The sequence below is a fragment of the Microcaecilia unicolor genome, chromosome 11, assembly GCF_901765095.1.
Source record: "Microcaecilia unicolor chromosome 11, aMicUni1.1, whole genome shotgun sequence".
Classification (NCBI taxonomy): domain Eukaryota; kingdom Metazoa; phylum Chordata; class Amphibia; order Gymnophiona; family Siphonopidae; genus Microcaecilia; species Microcaecilia unicolor.
In genome coordinates this window covers 113,582,124-113,598,938 of record NC_044041.1, presented here as the reverse complement: position 1 = coordinate 113,598,938, position 16,815 = coordinate 113,582,124, and the positions used below count along the sequence as shown (strand labels likewise).

The following is a 16,815-nucleotide window of genomic DNA, read 5'->3' as shown; positions in this document are numbered from 1 at the left end:
GACAAAAAGTGGCCTGTGGTAGTGTGGGTGAATGTATTTGGTGCACACCGGGCCAGTTTTTACCATGTCTGGGAAAAAGGACTTTTTTCAGTGGGCCAGGAAAAGGGCCTGCGGTAAAACTGAAACCAGTGCATGCCCATTTATGACCTAAGCCCTTAATGCCACCCATTGATCTAGTGGTAAGGGCTCATGCGCTACACGTGCAGTTAACAGTTTGGAGTGTGCCAACTGCCAATTAATGCCGGATATGCCGTGCGCAGTAGGAAATTAAAAAATCATTTGTCATGGCATTGTGGGCGAGTGCCACATCTGAAATTACCGCCAGGGAATCGCGCTAGCCTGGCAGTAGTCTCATTTTGGCGTGCGCTGCATGCACGTAGAGCCTACCACGCCTTTGTAAAAGGGCCCCTCAGTTATTTGTTCAAAATAGTAAACACAAAAATAATGTTTGTAATTATTGGAAAGGAATAGAGAATAAACGGGTCATAAGGTCTCTGTATTGAACCTTGGTGTGACTGTACCTTGAGAATTTCTTGCAGGTTTGAACAGTCTACTCAAAAAAAGATATAGTGGAACTGGAAAAGTTAGAGCTCTTCAGCATAGAGAAGAGACATCAGAGAGGGGATGTGATAGAGGATTATAAAGTTTTGACCGGGGTGGAACATATGAATAGGGAATGGTTGTTTACCCTTTCAGGACAGTGGTAAAATGAGCGGACAAATGGAGAAATACATTTTTTTCCACTCAAAGCACAATTAAGATGCAGGTTTTTTTTTTTTTTTGCTGGACAATATAGACATTGGATTTAAAAATATTTTAGACAGATCCCATGAGGAAAGTCCTTAAAGTATTATTAGCCATGTAGACTTGGGAAAAACAAACACCCCTGGGAGTAACAAGGAATGATCTATTCATACCATAGGTGTCAGAATGGTCTCACATGTGCCTCAAAACATGTTTCCTGCCAGCTCTTCTCTTCTCTGATCTGCACAGAGACAGGAGCTTGTCTTTCTGCTGCCATCACTCTGTCTGTCCTTGGCCAGCCCTGGTCACCAGCACCTCCTGATTGTTAACATTGGAAAACAACTACTTCATGTTTTTCGCATGAGAAAGGGGGTAATTACTCTCCAATTTTAACAACCACCAGTGGCTAGAGCTGGCTAAGGATGGAAAGAATAGTGGCTGTAGAAAGACAAGCAGGGGGTTTAAAAGTCTGTGCAGGTAGGAGAAAGGGGCTGATGCTGGGAACAGGAAAAGGGGGACTGGAGCTGAGGTAGCGGCAAGGGCTTAGAAATGGGTCTTATGTAAGGGCTGAGGCTGGGGAATGGCAAAAGGAGGCTGATGCTGCCAGATGGTAGGGGTGGCAGAAGGTGACTGATGCTGGGGGCAAAGGGCAGAAGGAAGATGATGCTATAGCTGGGAGAAGGGTCTGATGCTGGGATCGGGAAAAAGGGGCTCAGAGATGACATAGTGGCTGGGGATATGGTTTGGAGAAGGGATCTAATGTTGGGCCTGGGAGAAAATGGCAGAGGGATGACCAGAGGACATGTGGGAGAAGGAAGAGAAGGACAGACGTGTGTGTGTGTGGGGGGGGGGGGGGGGGGGGGGAGATGCAGGAGCAGAGGGATGGATGCTGGGATTAAGGTGGAGGAATGATAGGGTAAGTGAATACTGCATAAGGAGATAGAAGGGCAGATGCTGGGAAAGGGAAAAAGAAATATGGGAGAAGTGGCAGGCAAAGGATTTTGGAGAAAGGGAAGAAAGATAGAGAGCTATTAAGAGGGTGAGGTACAAAGGAAGTGGCCAGAACATTGAAGGAAGTGAGAGAGGATGGAAATAAGGAAGGTAAAATGTGGAATGGGAGCCTAAATAAGGAGGTAAGACATAAGAAAAGGGAAGGGAAATGGGACTTCATATACAGCCCTTCTGTGGTTTGTGCAACTACACTCAAAGCAGTTTACATAGTATATACTGCAGCAGCCCAGTGGTACTTCCCACCCCTAGCGCGGTAAGGGCTCCCCCCCCCCCCCCCAAATGGCTGCACAGCAAGTGCTTTACTTGCAGCCCAGTCACTTCCTGTTGGAAAGTGAGATTTCCCTTTTACCAGCTGCGGTAAAAGGGGGCCTTGGCGCGCGTGTAAAATACGTGCCAACGCCAGCACTGGCCCCCTTTTGCTGCAATTCGGTAAAAGGGCCCCTCAATATTTACAGTAGAAGTTTTCAACCCAGTCCTTGGGGCACACCCAATCAGTCAAGGTTTACAGGATATCCCCGTTGAATTCAACGGGGATAACCTGAAAATCCTGACTGGCTGGGTGTGCCCCGAGGACTAGGTTGGAAACCTCTGATTTAGAGAATAAGGTATGTCAGCTTTGAAAATGTTGAACTGTTGTATTTTATTCTGTATAGAACACCATGCATTTCTGTTTCTCACAGTCTGGTCTCTTGGGTTTTCTATTTCATAATTTTCTATGTATTTGTTTCTAATCTGTAGTCTTATTTTTTTAAATTAGGTGATAGTCTATGTTTTCCTTGTATAACCACAGTGAAGAATTCTTTTAACATGTAGATTCGGTGTAGGAGCCAGTAGCAGTCTGGCTTGTTCTCTTTTTCTTGTGTTCTGGAACAGGGGTTCCCTTACTCCCCAAAGGATGCAGAGAAGGGTCAAACTGGGTACAGAGAAGGGTCTTGAAATTTGAGGCAATTTATTGAAACTTTCTAGACAGAGTGATGGCAGTTATTAGGACAGTTATTAGTAGTACAACTGTATACTATTGTAATTTTAATGACATGTTAGCAGTTAGCACTGTTGGCAGCTAAGCAACATATGTAACTGTCAGTAGTTACTACTGGCACATGGTTTAGGAAGGGGGTGCAAGGGTTTCATTGATTAAAGGGCCGTGGGAACCAAAAGAGGTTAAGAATATTTGCAGTGCAGACTCTTTATAAGCAGGGTTGGTGCAGTTTGAGTTCTGATTACTGATCTTCTTTCATCTTTCCTCATCAGTCACTCCGTCCATTGCGGTCAGCCTATGAACACCGTCTTTGTATTCCCTCTGTTTTCTAATCTCAATTCAACTTCAAGCATTGTGCAGCCTGCTTTTGTGTCCCACCTTCACTTTGGAATTCCCTGCCCCCTCATCTTCATAAAGAGCCTTCCTATTCTAAATTTTGAGCTGCTTTAAAGACACATCTTCTCAAATTAGCTTTTGATTCTTCCTTATGTTTCTCGAGCCAGATGTGCTGGCGACTTCATTGGATCCATCTAGACTTTTTTCTCTCTCTCTCATTCTTCTCTTTCCTTAAATTATTTATTACATTTGAACCCCGCACTTTCCCACATGTTGCAGGCTCATTGTGGCTTACATAGTAAATACAATTACAGAGTCTGGAGAAGAATATTACAAATTGTAGTAAACGAGTAGTTGTATGTTTTGATATAAATGCAATCAAAGACGGGGAACAAACGGAAAAGAGATAGGGAAGGTTAAGGAGTAGTAAGGAAATAAATTAATGGCGTTCCTTTCCTTTCTTTTATAGTTTTGTAAACCGTTTAGAGCGTACCCTTGTATAGCGGTATACCAAGCATTTTTAAGCATTAGACATTAAACATTTGCAAGATTTCACGTTAGTTCTCGTGGAGGGGCATAATCGAACGCGAACGCCTATCTCCAAGGGCGTCTATGTCCGAAAACGGGTACGTGAAGAGGCGGGACAGACCGTATTTTTGAAAAAATGGACGTTTTTCAGCTGGGCGTTTGTTTTTTTTAGCGATAATGGAAACTAAAAAACGCGTCCTAATCCGAGCCATTTGGTCGTGGGAGGGGCCACGATTCGTAGTACACTCGCCCCCCTGACATGCCAGGACATATAACATTGGCACACCAGTTGACACCTGAAGACTAATCTCTCCGAAAACATCCTTTATTTAGAATAAGCACGTTTACTCACAGTTAACTGCAGATCAGAGGTTGTGCCCCACTGGCAACGAGTCTCCCTGGTACTGAGATGAGCAGTAGGTCAGAGCTGGCAGAATGCTGTACAATGCCCTCTTTCAGCCACAGTCAAGGTAAGAACTAAGTTCTGTAACGTGGCTAACACGTGAAAGGGATCTAAAACTGGCTTACAAAAATGGCCACTACCTCATGGACTACCAGAAACAAAACAGGGCACACTCTGACCCAGTAAGCAGGGGGAAAAGCACCATGGGAGTAGAGCCTACCAACTACCAATATCGTGAGCATTTGCCACAAGCTGGTGGAATCACGGAGCTCAATACCCTACACCCACCACAATGCATTGCTGATGTGACTCTGCAGTGCACATAACAGAAAAGGTGTCACACTCACCCGAGAGCCACATCAGAACAAGGGAAAGGCTGTCACAGGATAGAACCCATTCTGCTGTCATGGAGGTGGGTACGGCATTTGAGGCTGGCATAGAGGCTGGAAAAAAAGTTATTAAAGTGGGTTTTTTTTGGTGGGAGGGGATTAGTGACCACTGGGGGAGTCCGGGGAGGTCATCCCCGATTCCCTCCGGTGGTCATCTGGGCAGTTGGGGCACTTTTTTGGGACTTGTTCGTGAAAAAAAGGGTCCAAAAAAAAGTGACCCAAAATCGCGGTCAAAACGCCTTTTTTTTCGATTATCAGCTAAAGACGCCCATCTCTCCTCGGCTGATAACCACGCCCCAGTTCCGCCTTCACCACGTCTCCGACACGCCCCTGTCAATTTTACCCATTTCCGCGACGGATTGCAGTTGGAAACGCCCAAAATCGGCTTTCGATTATACCGATTTGGGCGCCCACGGGAGAAAGACGCCCATCTCTCAATTTGAGTTGCAATATAGGCGTTTTTCTCTTTCGATTATAAGCAGGATAGTGTCAGATGGTGGAGGGAGTTTGTGTTGCCGTAGCTGATGTGACACCAGATTTTGAATAAAATGTTTTTGAATGTTGAGTTGTAAAGTGAAACATTCTACTTCTGCTTTATACCCAACGTTGGCAATTTTATTGGTTGATTTGGGAATGTTCCATTTGAATGAATAATTATATTCTATATGAATTGCATAGTATTGACTAAATGTAAATTCGGGTGGGAACTGGGGGTGAAGCTGGGGTGGAGTTTGGGCCCCCAAACAAAATGGCATTTCACTGTCCCTGCTCTTTAGTATCCTTCTGGGTATTCTGGGTACTTGTGACCTAGATTTGCTACTGTTAGAGACACGTTGCTGGGTTTATGGACCTATAGTCTGACCCAGCATTCCACATCTTGTTTTTACCAGGTAGATAAGTAAAGGAAAGGAGTGGCCTAGTGGTTAGGGTGGTGGACTTTGGTCCTAGGGAACTGAGAAACTGAGTTCGATTCCCGGCCCAGGCAGCTCCTTGTCACTTTGGGCAAGTCACTTAACCCTCCATTGCCTGCCGCATTGAGCCTGCCATGAGTGGGAAAAAGTGCGGGGTACAAATAAAAAAAAAAATATGTAGAACAATAGACACTTTGCTGATCAGCCATCATCATCCCAGAGGTCTCTGTGCAAAAGGCAGGGCCTTTCTGCTTCACCTATACCTAGGGTTACCATATTTGCTGAGACAAACAAAAAGAGGACACAAAAAATAAAATTCCACCCCGCCCCAGCCACACAGTCACCTTGATCCCCCAAGAAAGCCAGATTCTATAAGCAGTGAGAATACTGGTAAAAGTAACAGAAATGCATTTTCTTCCGTAGTCTAAATACAAAATTAGAAAAGATGTACATTTTCAAAAAAGCAAGCATCCATGAGTAGCATGTCCCCCTCTCCTCTCTATCCCCTTCTATCCATGTGCTGCATTTCCCCCTTTTCCCTTCCCTTCCCTCCATGAACAGCATGTTCCCTTCTTCTCTCCCTTCCCTCCCATCCATAAGCAGCTGCCCCCTTTTATCCCTCCTATGCACTAGCAGCTTGAACCTTCTGTCTCTCCCCTCCTGGGTTTACTCTGCATCCCTGGTGGTCTAGTGGCCTCTTTGGCACATGAAAGAGCCCCACTCTTTCCTGAACCCAAAGAGGCCACTCTACCACCAGGGTGCATTACGGTAGGCTGTGGTGGGAAGAAGAAGGCAAGCCCCATTCCGTCCGCCCATCTGCCAGGCAGCCAGCTTGCCAGCCCAGAAACCTGGATAAACAGGCTGGCTGGAAAAAAAACTGTCTGGACCTCCAACAGTCCCCTGAAAAGGAGGACATATCTCCATATCCTATATAATTACCACACAAACAGAAACCCATCTACTTTAAACAAAAAGTCTAGCAGTGTAAGGAGTATGGACTATTCCTGGGGTAATAATTATAATTATACATAAGTCCATAGGTAATGCCACACTGGGAAAGACCAAGGGTCCATCGAGCCCAGGATCCTGTCCACGACAGCGGCCAATCCAGGCCAAGGGCACCTGGCCAGCTTCCCAAACGTACAAACATTCTATACATGTTATTCCTGGAATAGTGGATTTCTCCCAAGTCCATTTAGTAGTGGTTTATGGACTTGTCCTTTAGGAAACCGTCTAACCCCTTTTTAAACTCTGCTAAGCTAACCGCCTTCACCACGTTCTCCAGCAACGAATTCCAGAGTTTAATTATGCATTGGTTGAAGAAATATTTTCTCCGATTTGTTTTAAATTTACTACACTGTAGTTTTCATCGCATGCCCCCTAGTCCTAGTATTTTTGGAAAGCGTGAACAGACGCTTCACATCCACCTGTTCCATTCCCCTCATTATTTTATATACCTCTATCATGTCTCCCCTCAGCCGTCTCTTCTCCAAGCTGAAAAGCCCTAGCCTCCTTAGTCTTTCTTCTTAGTCTTTTTTTGTATGGTAACTTGTAAGAGGAATATAGAGTTTGTCATATATGGTATAGACCTAGAGCTTCAGGGTTTATATTGAGAGGGCATGAGGATGGATGCTATCCTCTCCCCATTTCATGGTGGTGCCTCCAGTCTTCTACCCTTCTCCCCCCCCCCCCTCACACACATACACTTGTGGTGCTAACTTTTGTCTTATGGCTTCCATCCTCATACCCTCTCGCTCTCTTCTGGTGATGCCTCCAGCTTCCCCTCCCCACCTCCTACCTTGTAGCCTCCATCCTCTCAACCCCATCTAACCTGCACAGTGCTGCCTCTCTCACCCTTTACCTGCATGACCACAATGTGCATTTTGGTGGGGATGCAGTGCAGCTCTTCATCCACGCAGCAGCCAGCACAGCGAAGAAGTGGCACACAGGATGGCAGAAAAATGTGCTCCACCTCCTCTGGGTACTCCGTGCTGATTTCCACCAGCTGTTCTTTCAGCTGACAGTAACTGCGATTATACACTTCCATCCACTTTATCACTGCAAGGGAATGAAGGAGGAAACAGGAGACCAGAGCATGTTATTATCTCTGTAGGACAGGGGAGGAGGGTCGGTCCTACTATTTGCAGAATATGGGGGGGGGGGGGGGGGGGGTCATCAGAGGAATAAATCACAAAGGAAGAAGAAAGAGCAGGAGTAAAGTCTTATGTTAACCCTTGAGCTACTACTGAAAAGGCATGGGTGAATTACCCTGCTTACTGCTTTCTTGTCCCCTTTTGGATCTGAGACCTTACCGCCAGCCATTGACCTAGTGGTAAAGACTCACACAATAAATGGGCAGTAATGACCTACGCATGTCAAATGCCATGGCACGCATCTGATACGTGCGTCTGAAAATATTATTCGGACGCGTGTATCAGATGCGCACCAAAATGAAATTACCACAAAAGCCACTCGGTAGCCAAGTGGTAACTCCATTTTGACGTGTGTTGGGCGCGCATAGACACTTATGCAGCTTAGTAAAAGGGCATTTTATTGAATTTTATGAAAATACAAAAAAATTTAGAGAACAAGATTATATACTGTCAGTAAACACCACATACGATAACTAAGAAAAAATAAGGTAGCAATCCATATACAACATATTAGGACTGTGATGTAGAGTTAGATGTAGATTTAAAGAATGTGGAAAGCCCTCTTTTGGCTGGACCATTATTTATTAGAATTTACACTTAACTGGAGATCATCTGCACCAAAGCATAAACTAGTTTGAGGGAATTATTTTTTACAGGTAGGATAGACTTGGATAGCTTTTGGTGGCTATTTTGTCCTCTTTAGATATTTTCCCCTCTGCTCCAATTTCTCTATTAAATAATTGGCAACATTTGACCCACATTTCAAAAAAAAAAAAAAAAAAGGATTACCCCATGGTACAATAAAAAAAATATATTTTTAAAGCAAGAGTGCTGGAGCAAGACAAGTGACGAAGGGAAGACACTCAAGTAAAACTGCAATGGAAAATAGCACTCAACAATTATAAATATCAATTAATTAATTCCAAAATGTAAGCCACATTGAGCCTGCAAATAGGTGGGAAAATGTGGGGGACAAATGCAACAAATAAATAAATAACTTGCAAAGAAACTTCCTGGTGAGAAGAAGAGATAGTGGCTTCAAAGAATCACACAACTTGCCTACTTTATCAGGAAAAGATTGTGCCATAGGGCTATGCAACAGCTTGATTAACACAAGGTTTATAGACTATCAGTTTCATAAAAAACATACCTTCCCTGGCTGGGTCAATGATCTTTAATCTTTGCATCAGCACCTTTACCACAATAACAATGTAGTAATTGGTGATACTAATTCTGTCAACATCAAGGTGACTTTTACACCATTGTCTCTTTCACCTAAGCAGCCAATAAATCATGAATAAACCAGGGCACAATATTAATACCAGCAGAATCTTGTAAAACCTGTATCCCAAACTCCAGTATCCATTGAGACAGAAAGATATCAAGGTCAATTTTAGGTCTAAAAGCTGAACTACAAGGTCTTTAAAAAAAAAGTCCAGATTAACAGTGGATAAACAGCGCACAGTGGTCTGACTATATAGAGAAGGCATGACACTGTAAGAATGAAATCTCTCTTATAAGGGAGAAGCACCAAATCTAGAGTATGCCCAGTAATGTGTATAAAATAAGCAATGAATCGCTGGAAACCTAAGGATTTCATTGCTCCCATAAAGTCTGAAATCACGCAAGATAAATTATCCTCTGCATACGTGTTAAAATCACCCCAAAATAATAGAAACATTCAAATCAATTGACAATGTTTATAGAAATTCTGCAAAAAACAAATAAATCAATAACAGATGACGGAGGGTGGTACAAAAAACATAGGGGTCCGTTTACTGAGCTCCAGTAAAAGGGGGCCTACACTAGCGCAGCCATTTCAGGGGGAGCATACCCACTGAGGTGGTAGTAAGGGCCTCTGCGCTAACCCAGCGGTAACCAGACAGTGTGCACCACTGCCCGATTACCATCGGGTATACACCGGCACTACAAAAATAGAAATCTTTTTTGTAGAGCGAGAAATGGTGTGCGCTGGGGGTGGGAACTACGCTGGGCAGTAGCTCCTGTTTGGTGTGCGGTAAGCCCGTGGTGGGCCTTACCACCACTTAGTAAAAGGGCCCCCAGAATGAAAAAAAAAAAAAGTGAAGCAAGCAAACTAGCCCCCTGCTTACTAAGCTGTGTGGGCAATGCCAACACAGCCCATACAAAGTGAACGGGTTGTGTTGGCATTAGCACATGGCAGTTGCTAGCACGGCTTAGCAAACAGGAGGGTAAACCTTTGCACCTGTGGTCCCAATGTGCTACTTTCCTTGAAAATGAAAATCACGTACTATTATTTGGAAAAGAAAAAAAAAAGCACACCTCCTCTCCTTTTCTACTTCCTGGGTTAATGCTCACAGCAATTAATAGGGAGAGGGGTTGAGATTTGATTACATATTGCAGATCTGCCTCCAAATGCCAAGATAGGTAACACATTCAAACGTCAGGATTCTCATTGATAATTAAATCATGTAAGATATCAGTTTTGTTTTTAACCAATCTAGCATTACACAACTTAGCACGAGACTCAATACTCTATGAAGAACATTTCAAAGCTTACATTATTGGACAGGTTAGAACTCATGAGGCTGGCCTAGAACCAATACATCTTTTCCTGAGCTGAAAAGAGCCATATAGCTATTTATTAATTACAATAGTAATCAGTAAGTTTTCAATCAAAGACCATCCTTCTACATCTTACTAAATCTAATACAAAGATAAACCTAAAAAAAATATTATTAGCTAATAGTCAACACAACACTAAGGGTAGCGGGATCTTGGAGGGAAAGGGGGGGGAACATACATATATACAGGTTACCTACTACTTCACCTGCCAACTGCAAAAAACGTTCTACACAAGTCCACCTACACGGTGGGAGTAAAGCTTCCTGGGCTCAAAATGGTGGAACTTAATTCCCATAGTCATAAGAAAACATCACAAACTACCTCCAGTTCAGAAAATACCTAAAGACCTACCTCTTCAGGAAATTCTATGAGTAAAATATGCACTAATCATTCTGGAATAACAATATACAACACAACCCTCTAACGCATTCTTTTCCTTAAACAAACCTGCTATTTTCGAAGGAGAAGGGCGCCCATCTTCTGACACAAATCGGGAGATGGGTGCCTTTCTCTCAGGTGCGGCCAAATCGGCATAATCAAAGCCGATTTTGGCCGCCTTCAACTGCAGTCCGTCGCAGGAGCGGCCAACGTTTAAGGGAGCATGTCGGAGGCTTAGCGAAGGCGGGACATGGGTGTGGTTAACAGACGAGCGCCCTCGGCCGATAATGGAAAAAGAAGGCCAGCCCTGATGAGCATTGGCTGACTTTACTTAGTCCATTTATTTTTCAGGACCAAGCCTCAAAAAGATGCCCAAACTGACCAGATGACCACCAAAGGGAATCGGGGATGACCTCCCCGTACTCCCCCAGTGGTCACCAACCCCCTACCACCCAAAAAAAAGGCAAAACATGTTTTGCCAGCCTCTATGCCAGCCTGAAATGTCATACCCAGCTCCATGACAGCAGTATGCAGGTCCCCTGGAGCAGTTTTAGTGGGTGAAGTGCACTCAGGTAGGCGGACCCAGGCCCATCCCCCCCTACCTGTTGTGGTGGTAAATAGGAACCTTCCAAAACCCACCCGAAACCCACTGTGCCCTCATGTAGGTGCCCCCCTTCACCCATAAAGGCTATGGTAGTGGTGTACAGTTGTGGGGAGTGGGTTTTCGGGGGGATTTTGGGGGGCTCAGCACCCAAGGGAAGAGAGCTATGTACCTGGGAGCAATTAATGAAGGTCCACTGCAGTGCCCCCTAGGGTGCCCGGTTGGTGTCCTGGCATGTGAGGGGGACCAGTGCACTACAAATGCTGGCTCCTCCCACGACCAAAGGGCTTGGATTTGGCCGGCCTTGGTTTCCATTATCAGCGAAAACCGAGGCCGGCCATCTCTAAGTCCGGCCATCTCAACATTTTGGTCGACCATCTCCAAGGTTGATCTAAATGTTGAGATTTAGCCGGCCCTGACCGTATTACCGAAACGAAAGATAGCCGCCCATCTTGTTCGATAATACAGTTGGCTCCGCCCCTTCCCGGAGCCGTCCCCGGAGATGGCCACCCTTAGAGATGGGCGCCCCCGTTCAATTATGGCCCTCAAAATGAACTAAGACATATCTTCTCAAGAAACTCAATGACTATTCCATGTGCACTAATAGTTATCTTGCCAACCACTGTAAAACACAGCATCATACAACCTTGTAAATATAATTGAATCGATGTAATGTCTAACAACTGTTCAATGTAAGCCACACTCAACCAAAACTTGTTTTTAGATAATTGTGGGATACAAGATTGAATGAATGAATAAACAAATAAATAAATATAAAGTCATATATATATATATATATATACACATATATATATATATATACACAGTGCATTTTTTCTAACAAAAAAGATGCCAGTACTCAAATGCCAGGCTACCCTTCAAGTACCCCCTCAAAAACAAGCCCTATATATAGATGGATAGATAGATAGACAGACAAACAGACATAGATATATTTTGGTGTGGATTGAATTATATCTGAAAGTATGTACTGATGTCCATTTTGCCCTGTATTTTCAATATGAGCCAATGGTAATAAAATGTTTTTAAAAAACCAAAAAAAACTATTGCTCTAGCCACACAAATGATATGGGAAAGTCTCTAAGATGTCATCAATCAGGTGTAGTGAAAAACTTAACTGGCAAAGGCTTCCTCCTGGCTCTTGTGCTTTTGAATACTGCCCAGGAGTGTAGCTACCATTGAGTAAGCCCAGCTAAAAGCTGGGGGTTGCCTGCTATATGAAAAAAAGATAAGGTATCAGTGGCAGGGCTGGAAGGAGGCGAGCTGAGCATACATGACATTTACCTCTAGTTGTGCTCCCAAGCTGCCACACTGACATCAAATTCTTCCCCCTTGTGTCCCAGCAGTAAGATAAGCACTAAAATGCCTCTGCTGTGGGGCGGAAGTCTTGCAATAAGAGTGATGTGATCTTGTGCCCTGCAGCAGCCTGAGATAAAGTGCTTAGAAAGTGCTTTACATGCTGCAAGCATAGGTGCCAGCTCTGCAGGTGTTAGAGCACGCCCAATGTTGAGAAAACCCATTGACTGTGTCCTGGGAAGGGTAATTTCCATTGGGTTTAGCACCCCCAGTCATTTTGAAAAGTTGGCTCCTATGAGTGAGTATGAGGTCACTTGGGAGAAGAGTTTGATGATGAGATTTGAAGGCAGCTCCACAAGATCAGCACAGCTAGAGGTTAGTGCAGTGTGTGTGCCGCACTCAGTTATTAAAAAATGTTTTATATGCCCCCACAGGAAGGGGGAAAGGTGGGGAGTATTCCCTGAACTCAGTGGTGTTCCGACGCTGGCTGACACCCGGGGCGGATCGCCGATGCGCCCCCCCCCCCGGGGTGCAGCGCAACCCCCCCCCCCCCGGCGAAATGACACCTCCCCCCGTGGAATGACACCCCCCCGGGGTGCACACCGCTGGGGGGGGGGTGCTGTGGCGCGCGTCTGTCGCCTCCGAGTTCGCATGTGTTCACTGCTCCCTCTGCCCCGGAACAGGAAGTAACCTGTTCCGGGGCAGAGGGAGCAGTGAACACATGCGAACTAGGAGACAGGGCGACAGGCGCGCGCCACGGCACCCCGCAGCGGCGTGCACCCGTGGCGGACTGCCCCCACCGCCCCCCCTTGGTATGCCACTGCCTGAACTCTCTACTAAAACCCTCCCCCCACCCTCCTTGGAGAGCTGGGCACACTTGTAGTTTGTGGAGAATATGAGGGGGTTGGTGTCTTCTAAAATTTTGGATGTGCTAATGTTGAATTGGTTGCTCTCCTCCCCCCCCCCCCCCCCCCCCCCCCCCCCCCACCCCAGCTAGTATTATTTGCTTGCCCTTTGCCCTACCTCCAAAGTAACAAGAGAAGCTACACCAATAGACTTGGGACACCTTCCCTCTATTGCCCTCTCCCCCACCACCTACCTCAGACACCTCCTCTTCTCTACATCCCCCCTCCACACACACACCTTTCCTGCAAAGCTCAGACACTTCCCTCCAGGGCCGGTCTTAGGCAGAGGTGACCAAGGCAGCCGCATAGGGCCCCGCGCTTAGGGGGGCCCCGCGTGGCGCACCTCAACTCCGCCTCACTCCGACCGACCCCCGCTCGGACGACCGCATCATGATCCCGCTCGGCTGCCGCCGCTCCACTCCCGCCACGTTGCGGCACGATGCCCACCCCCCGCTGAGCCCACCATCAACAGCCTCCCGCCTCCCCGGACCCCGACAGTTGCACTGACAGCCCCGACAGACAGTTGCAGCGCCAGCGCGACGGCCCCGGCTCTCGACAGAGAGTTGCAGTGATGGCTCACCCCAGCGTTTCACTTCCCGCTCAATGTCCAGCCTTCTGATGAGGTATTTCCTGTTTGGCAGGCGGGAGTCACTGAGCGGGAAAGCTGCCTGGAGCCTGGTCGGAGGTGAGCCGGTGTGCGAGTGAGTGCGACTTAAAAATAAATAAAGGCAGTCAAGTGGAGCTCGAGCTGGAGCAAGTTTGTGCCACTGCCATTCAAAGACAAGCCAGGTATGATGATAGCTTTTCTTATAAGGAAGAAGGAAGTTTCAAATCCCTTTTGTGCCATTTTAAAGGTAAATACTATTGCAGTAGTCTATTATTCTCCCATCAGTGATGATTAAGTCAAAATTCAGTGTTTTATGAAGGGCAGTGACAGGAAAAGATCAAGAGGTTAGCTAAAGTGGTGCGTATATATGAGGGGTGGGGACAGGGGCAAGTGGAGAGGGCTAGTAGTGTCAGACTTTGCTGTTAATTTGCCCAAAGTTATTGAAAACCTAAAGAATCCCAAGTGGGCAGATTAAAAATTGTCCATCTAAAGGTACTTATCTTGCTACGCTGGCCAGATCATGTGTATTTAGGAGAATTTGAGTTTCCAAAGCAAATAGCATTGTAGCCTCAAGAAAGAGGGGCATTTCTCTAAGCATGTTCAGCTTAGGAGAGGAAAAGAGCACATATAAAATCCATTTCCAAGGAACCTTTTTAAATTAAAAAATAGGGGAATTTGAAAGTACTGGATCTTTTCTTAGTATTTTTCCTTTATTCTCCTTTGTTATGAGAATTGGAACTACTTATTGTAGTGGACTTGAACTGAATTTCTGGGGGGGGGGGGGGGGGGGGGTCATGATACCATTGTGCTTATTATTTCAATCAGTTTTTTTGTACAAGTTGTATAAGTTTAGCTTTATTTGTCTTTATTTGAAATTTCATAAATAAAAAATTTTCTAAAATGGAATAATCTTATCAATGGGGTGGAGCTAGGTTGGGGTGGGGCTATGGTGGGGGCGGGGCTAGGGTAGGGAGGGGCTAGGATGGGCCCCCACCAAATTGGTCTGCACAGGGCCCCACACTTGCTAAGACCGGCCCTGCTTCCCTCCATTGCACCTCCACATTCTCCCTGCAGACACCTCCCCTCTACTACATCCCAGACACTCTTCCTGCTGACTCACCTCAGATACTTTCTCCACCTTCAGATTGTGCTACTGCCCTAAGCAGAACCCTTCTCAGATCAGTCGTCCCCATGTCCCAAAGGGGTTCTTTACACACATACCCTGCCTCATACGCCCCCCCCTCCACCACCACCGAATGCATCAGAGCTTCAGACACCCTACACTGAGGAACTTCACATACACACACTGCCCACAGATCACACCCCTACTGTGCTCCCAACATATACAAGCTCCTACTCTAACATCTTATACATCTCACCCACCCACAGCAATCCCCTCCCCCACATATCTTTGTCTTAGGTACTCCCTATACATACCCCCCTCCCCGCAAGCCCTGAACCCATACATATTCCTACCCTTCAGTATCCACACACACACATTCTCACTCACTTACCCCTCAATTTCCACACACTCCTCCCCCCATAGGCGATCAGTGACTCAAATGTTTGGGGTGGTTAAAGTGGGTGGGGCTAGGTGAGGTTATAGGGCAGGGCTAGTGTCACTGGAAAAGAACAGAGAAAATTAAAACTCTTGGGGTGGGGCAGTGGCGTAGCGAGGGCAGCTGACACCCGGGGTGGGTCGCTGCGGCGCACCCTCCCCCCTCCGGAGCGCAACCCCCCCCCCCCCCCGAGAACATACCTGGAAGGCGGTGAGGGGCGGGTGGGAGAGCCAATCCGCCGAGTGCACGCCGCTGGGGGGTGTCGGCGCCTCGCTGGTTCCCTGCTCTCTCTGCCCCGGAACAGGAAGTAACCTGTTCCGGGGCAGAGAGAGCAAGGAACCAGCGAGGCGCCGACACCCCCCAGCGGCGTGCACCCGGGGTGGACCGCCCCACCCCCCTTCCTACACCACTGGGGTGGGGTGGGGGCAATATCTATGTCAGCAGTAAAAGGATGATGGAGCACTTTTGAACACTGTGAAGAATGAGACCTTCACTGTGTGGCTCTGGTGCAGCTGTATCAGCTATCTCCCCAGTACCTCAGTAATATGCATGCTGAATACACTTCAATAATTATGTGCCAAAAAACAATAATACAACATATTAAACAGCATAATATTTGTAGTATTCTGGAAATATATACAACTACTTTAACACAGATTTGTAAGCCCTCCAGAAACAGGAAAATACCTCTCACTCAGCTACAGTTGAAAATTCATGAACTAAATCCAAATCTAAAATCCAGAACCAGGCATACGGTGAAGTAATATAAAACCCTACAAAATCACTCAGGACCTATAAAGCAATTCTACCATACCATAACACTAACTTCTAGGTTCTTCCTAGAAAAAACAATGTAAACATAGCAGTGGGTAGAAGAACATTAATATACCTACTGGAAAACTAAACAAGCTGGATTAGTACAGATCAGTCCTACATGGTCACTCGATGCTAACAGAATACCCATCTTTTTTTACCCTCATCAAGTATAGAACAAGTAGCCACAAACTAAAAATAGAAATATGTAGACAAAACTTAAACTGAATCCCAAGATGCCATACTATGTATACAGGACAAAACCAAAGAAACAGAACCAGTGATTGTCCCTGTGTACCATGCAAAACATAGAGGGCACATGTAAATTTCAGAAACTGACATATTCCAATTGCTATATTAAAAATTAAGAAAACAAAAACAGAACTTAAGGTGATACCTTCTCATTGGGTGATACCTTTTCACTGGACTTACTTATTACATTTTTTGACTAGTTTTTGGATGCCAAAAGCTCCTTCTTTAAATCAGGACAAGCATACTATTACAGCACTATACTGTCCTGAAGTAGGGAATTAGGTTTTAACTAGTCAAAAAATTTATTTTTCTTTTCTTTATATTTATT

General features: G+C 45.7%; 1 protein-coding gene across 2 annotated transcripts in view; it reads right to left on the bottom strand.

The window, feature by feature from the left end:
- The window catches only part of VEGFB (vascular endothelial growth factor B), a 136,813-nt gene that overhangs the window by 21,147 nt on the left and 98,851 nt on the right, over positions 1-16,815 (bottom strand). For both annotated transcript variants that reach the window (XM_030218231.1, XM_030218232.1), the window contains exon 3: positions 7,163-7,359. In XM_030218231.1, coding sequence (XP_030074091.1) covers positions 7,163-7,359 — 197 coding nt within the window. The remainder of the gene's footprint in view (positions 1-7,162; positions 7,360-16,815) is intronic.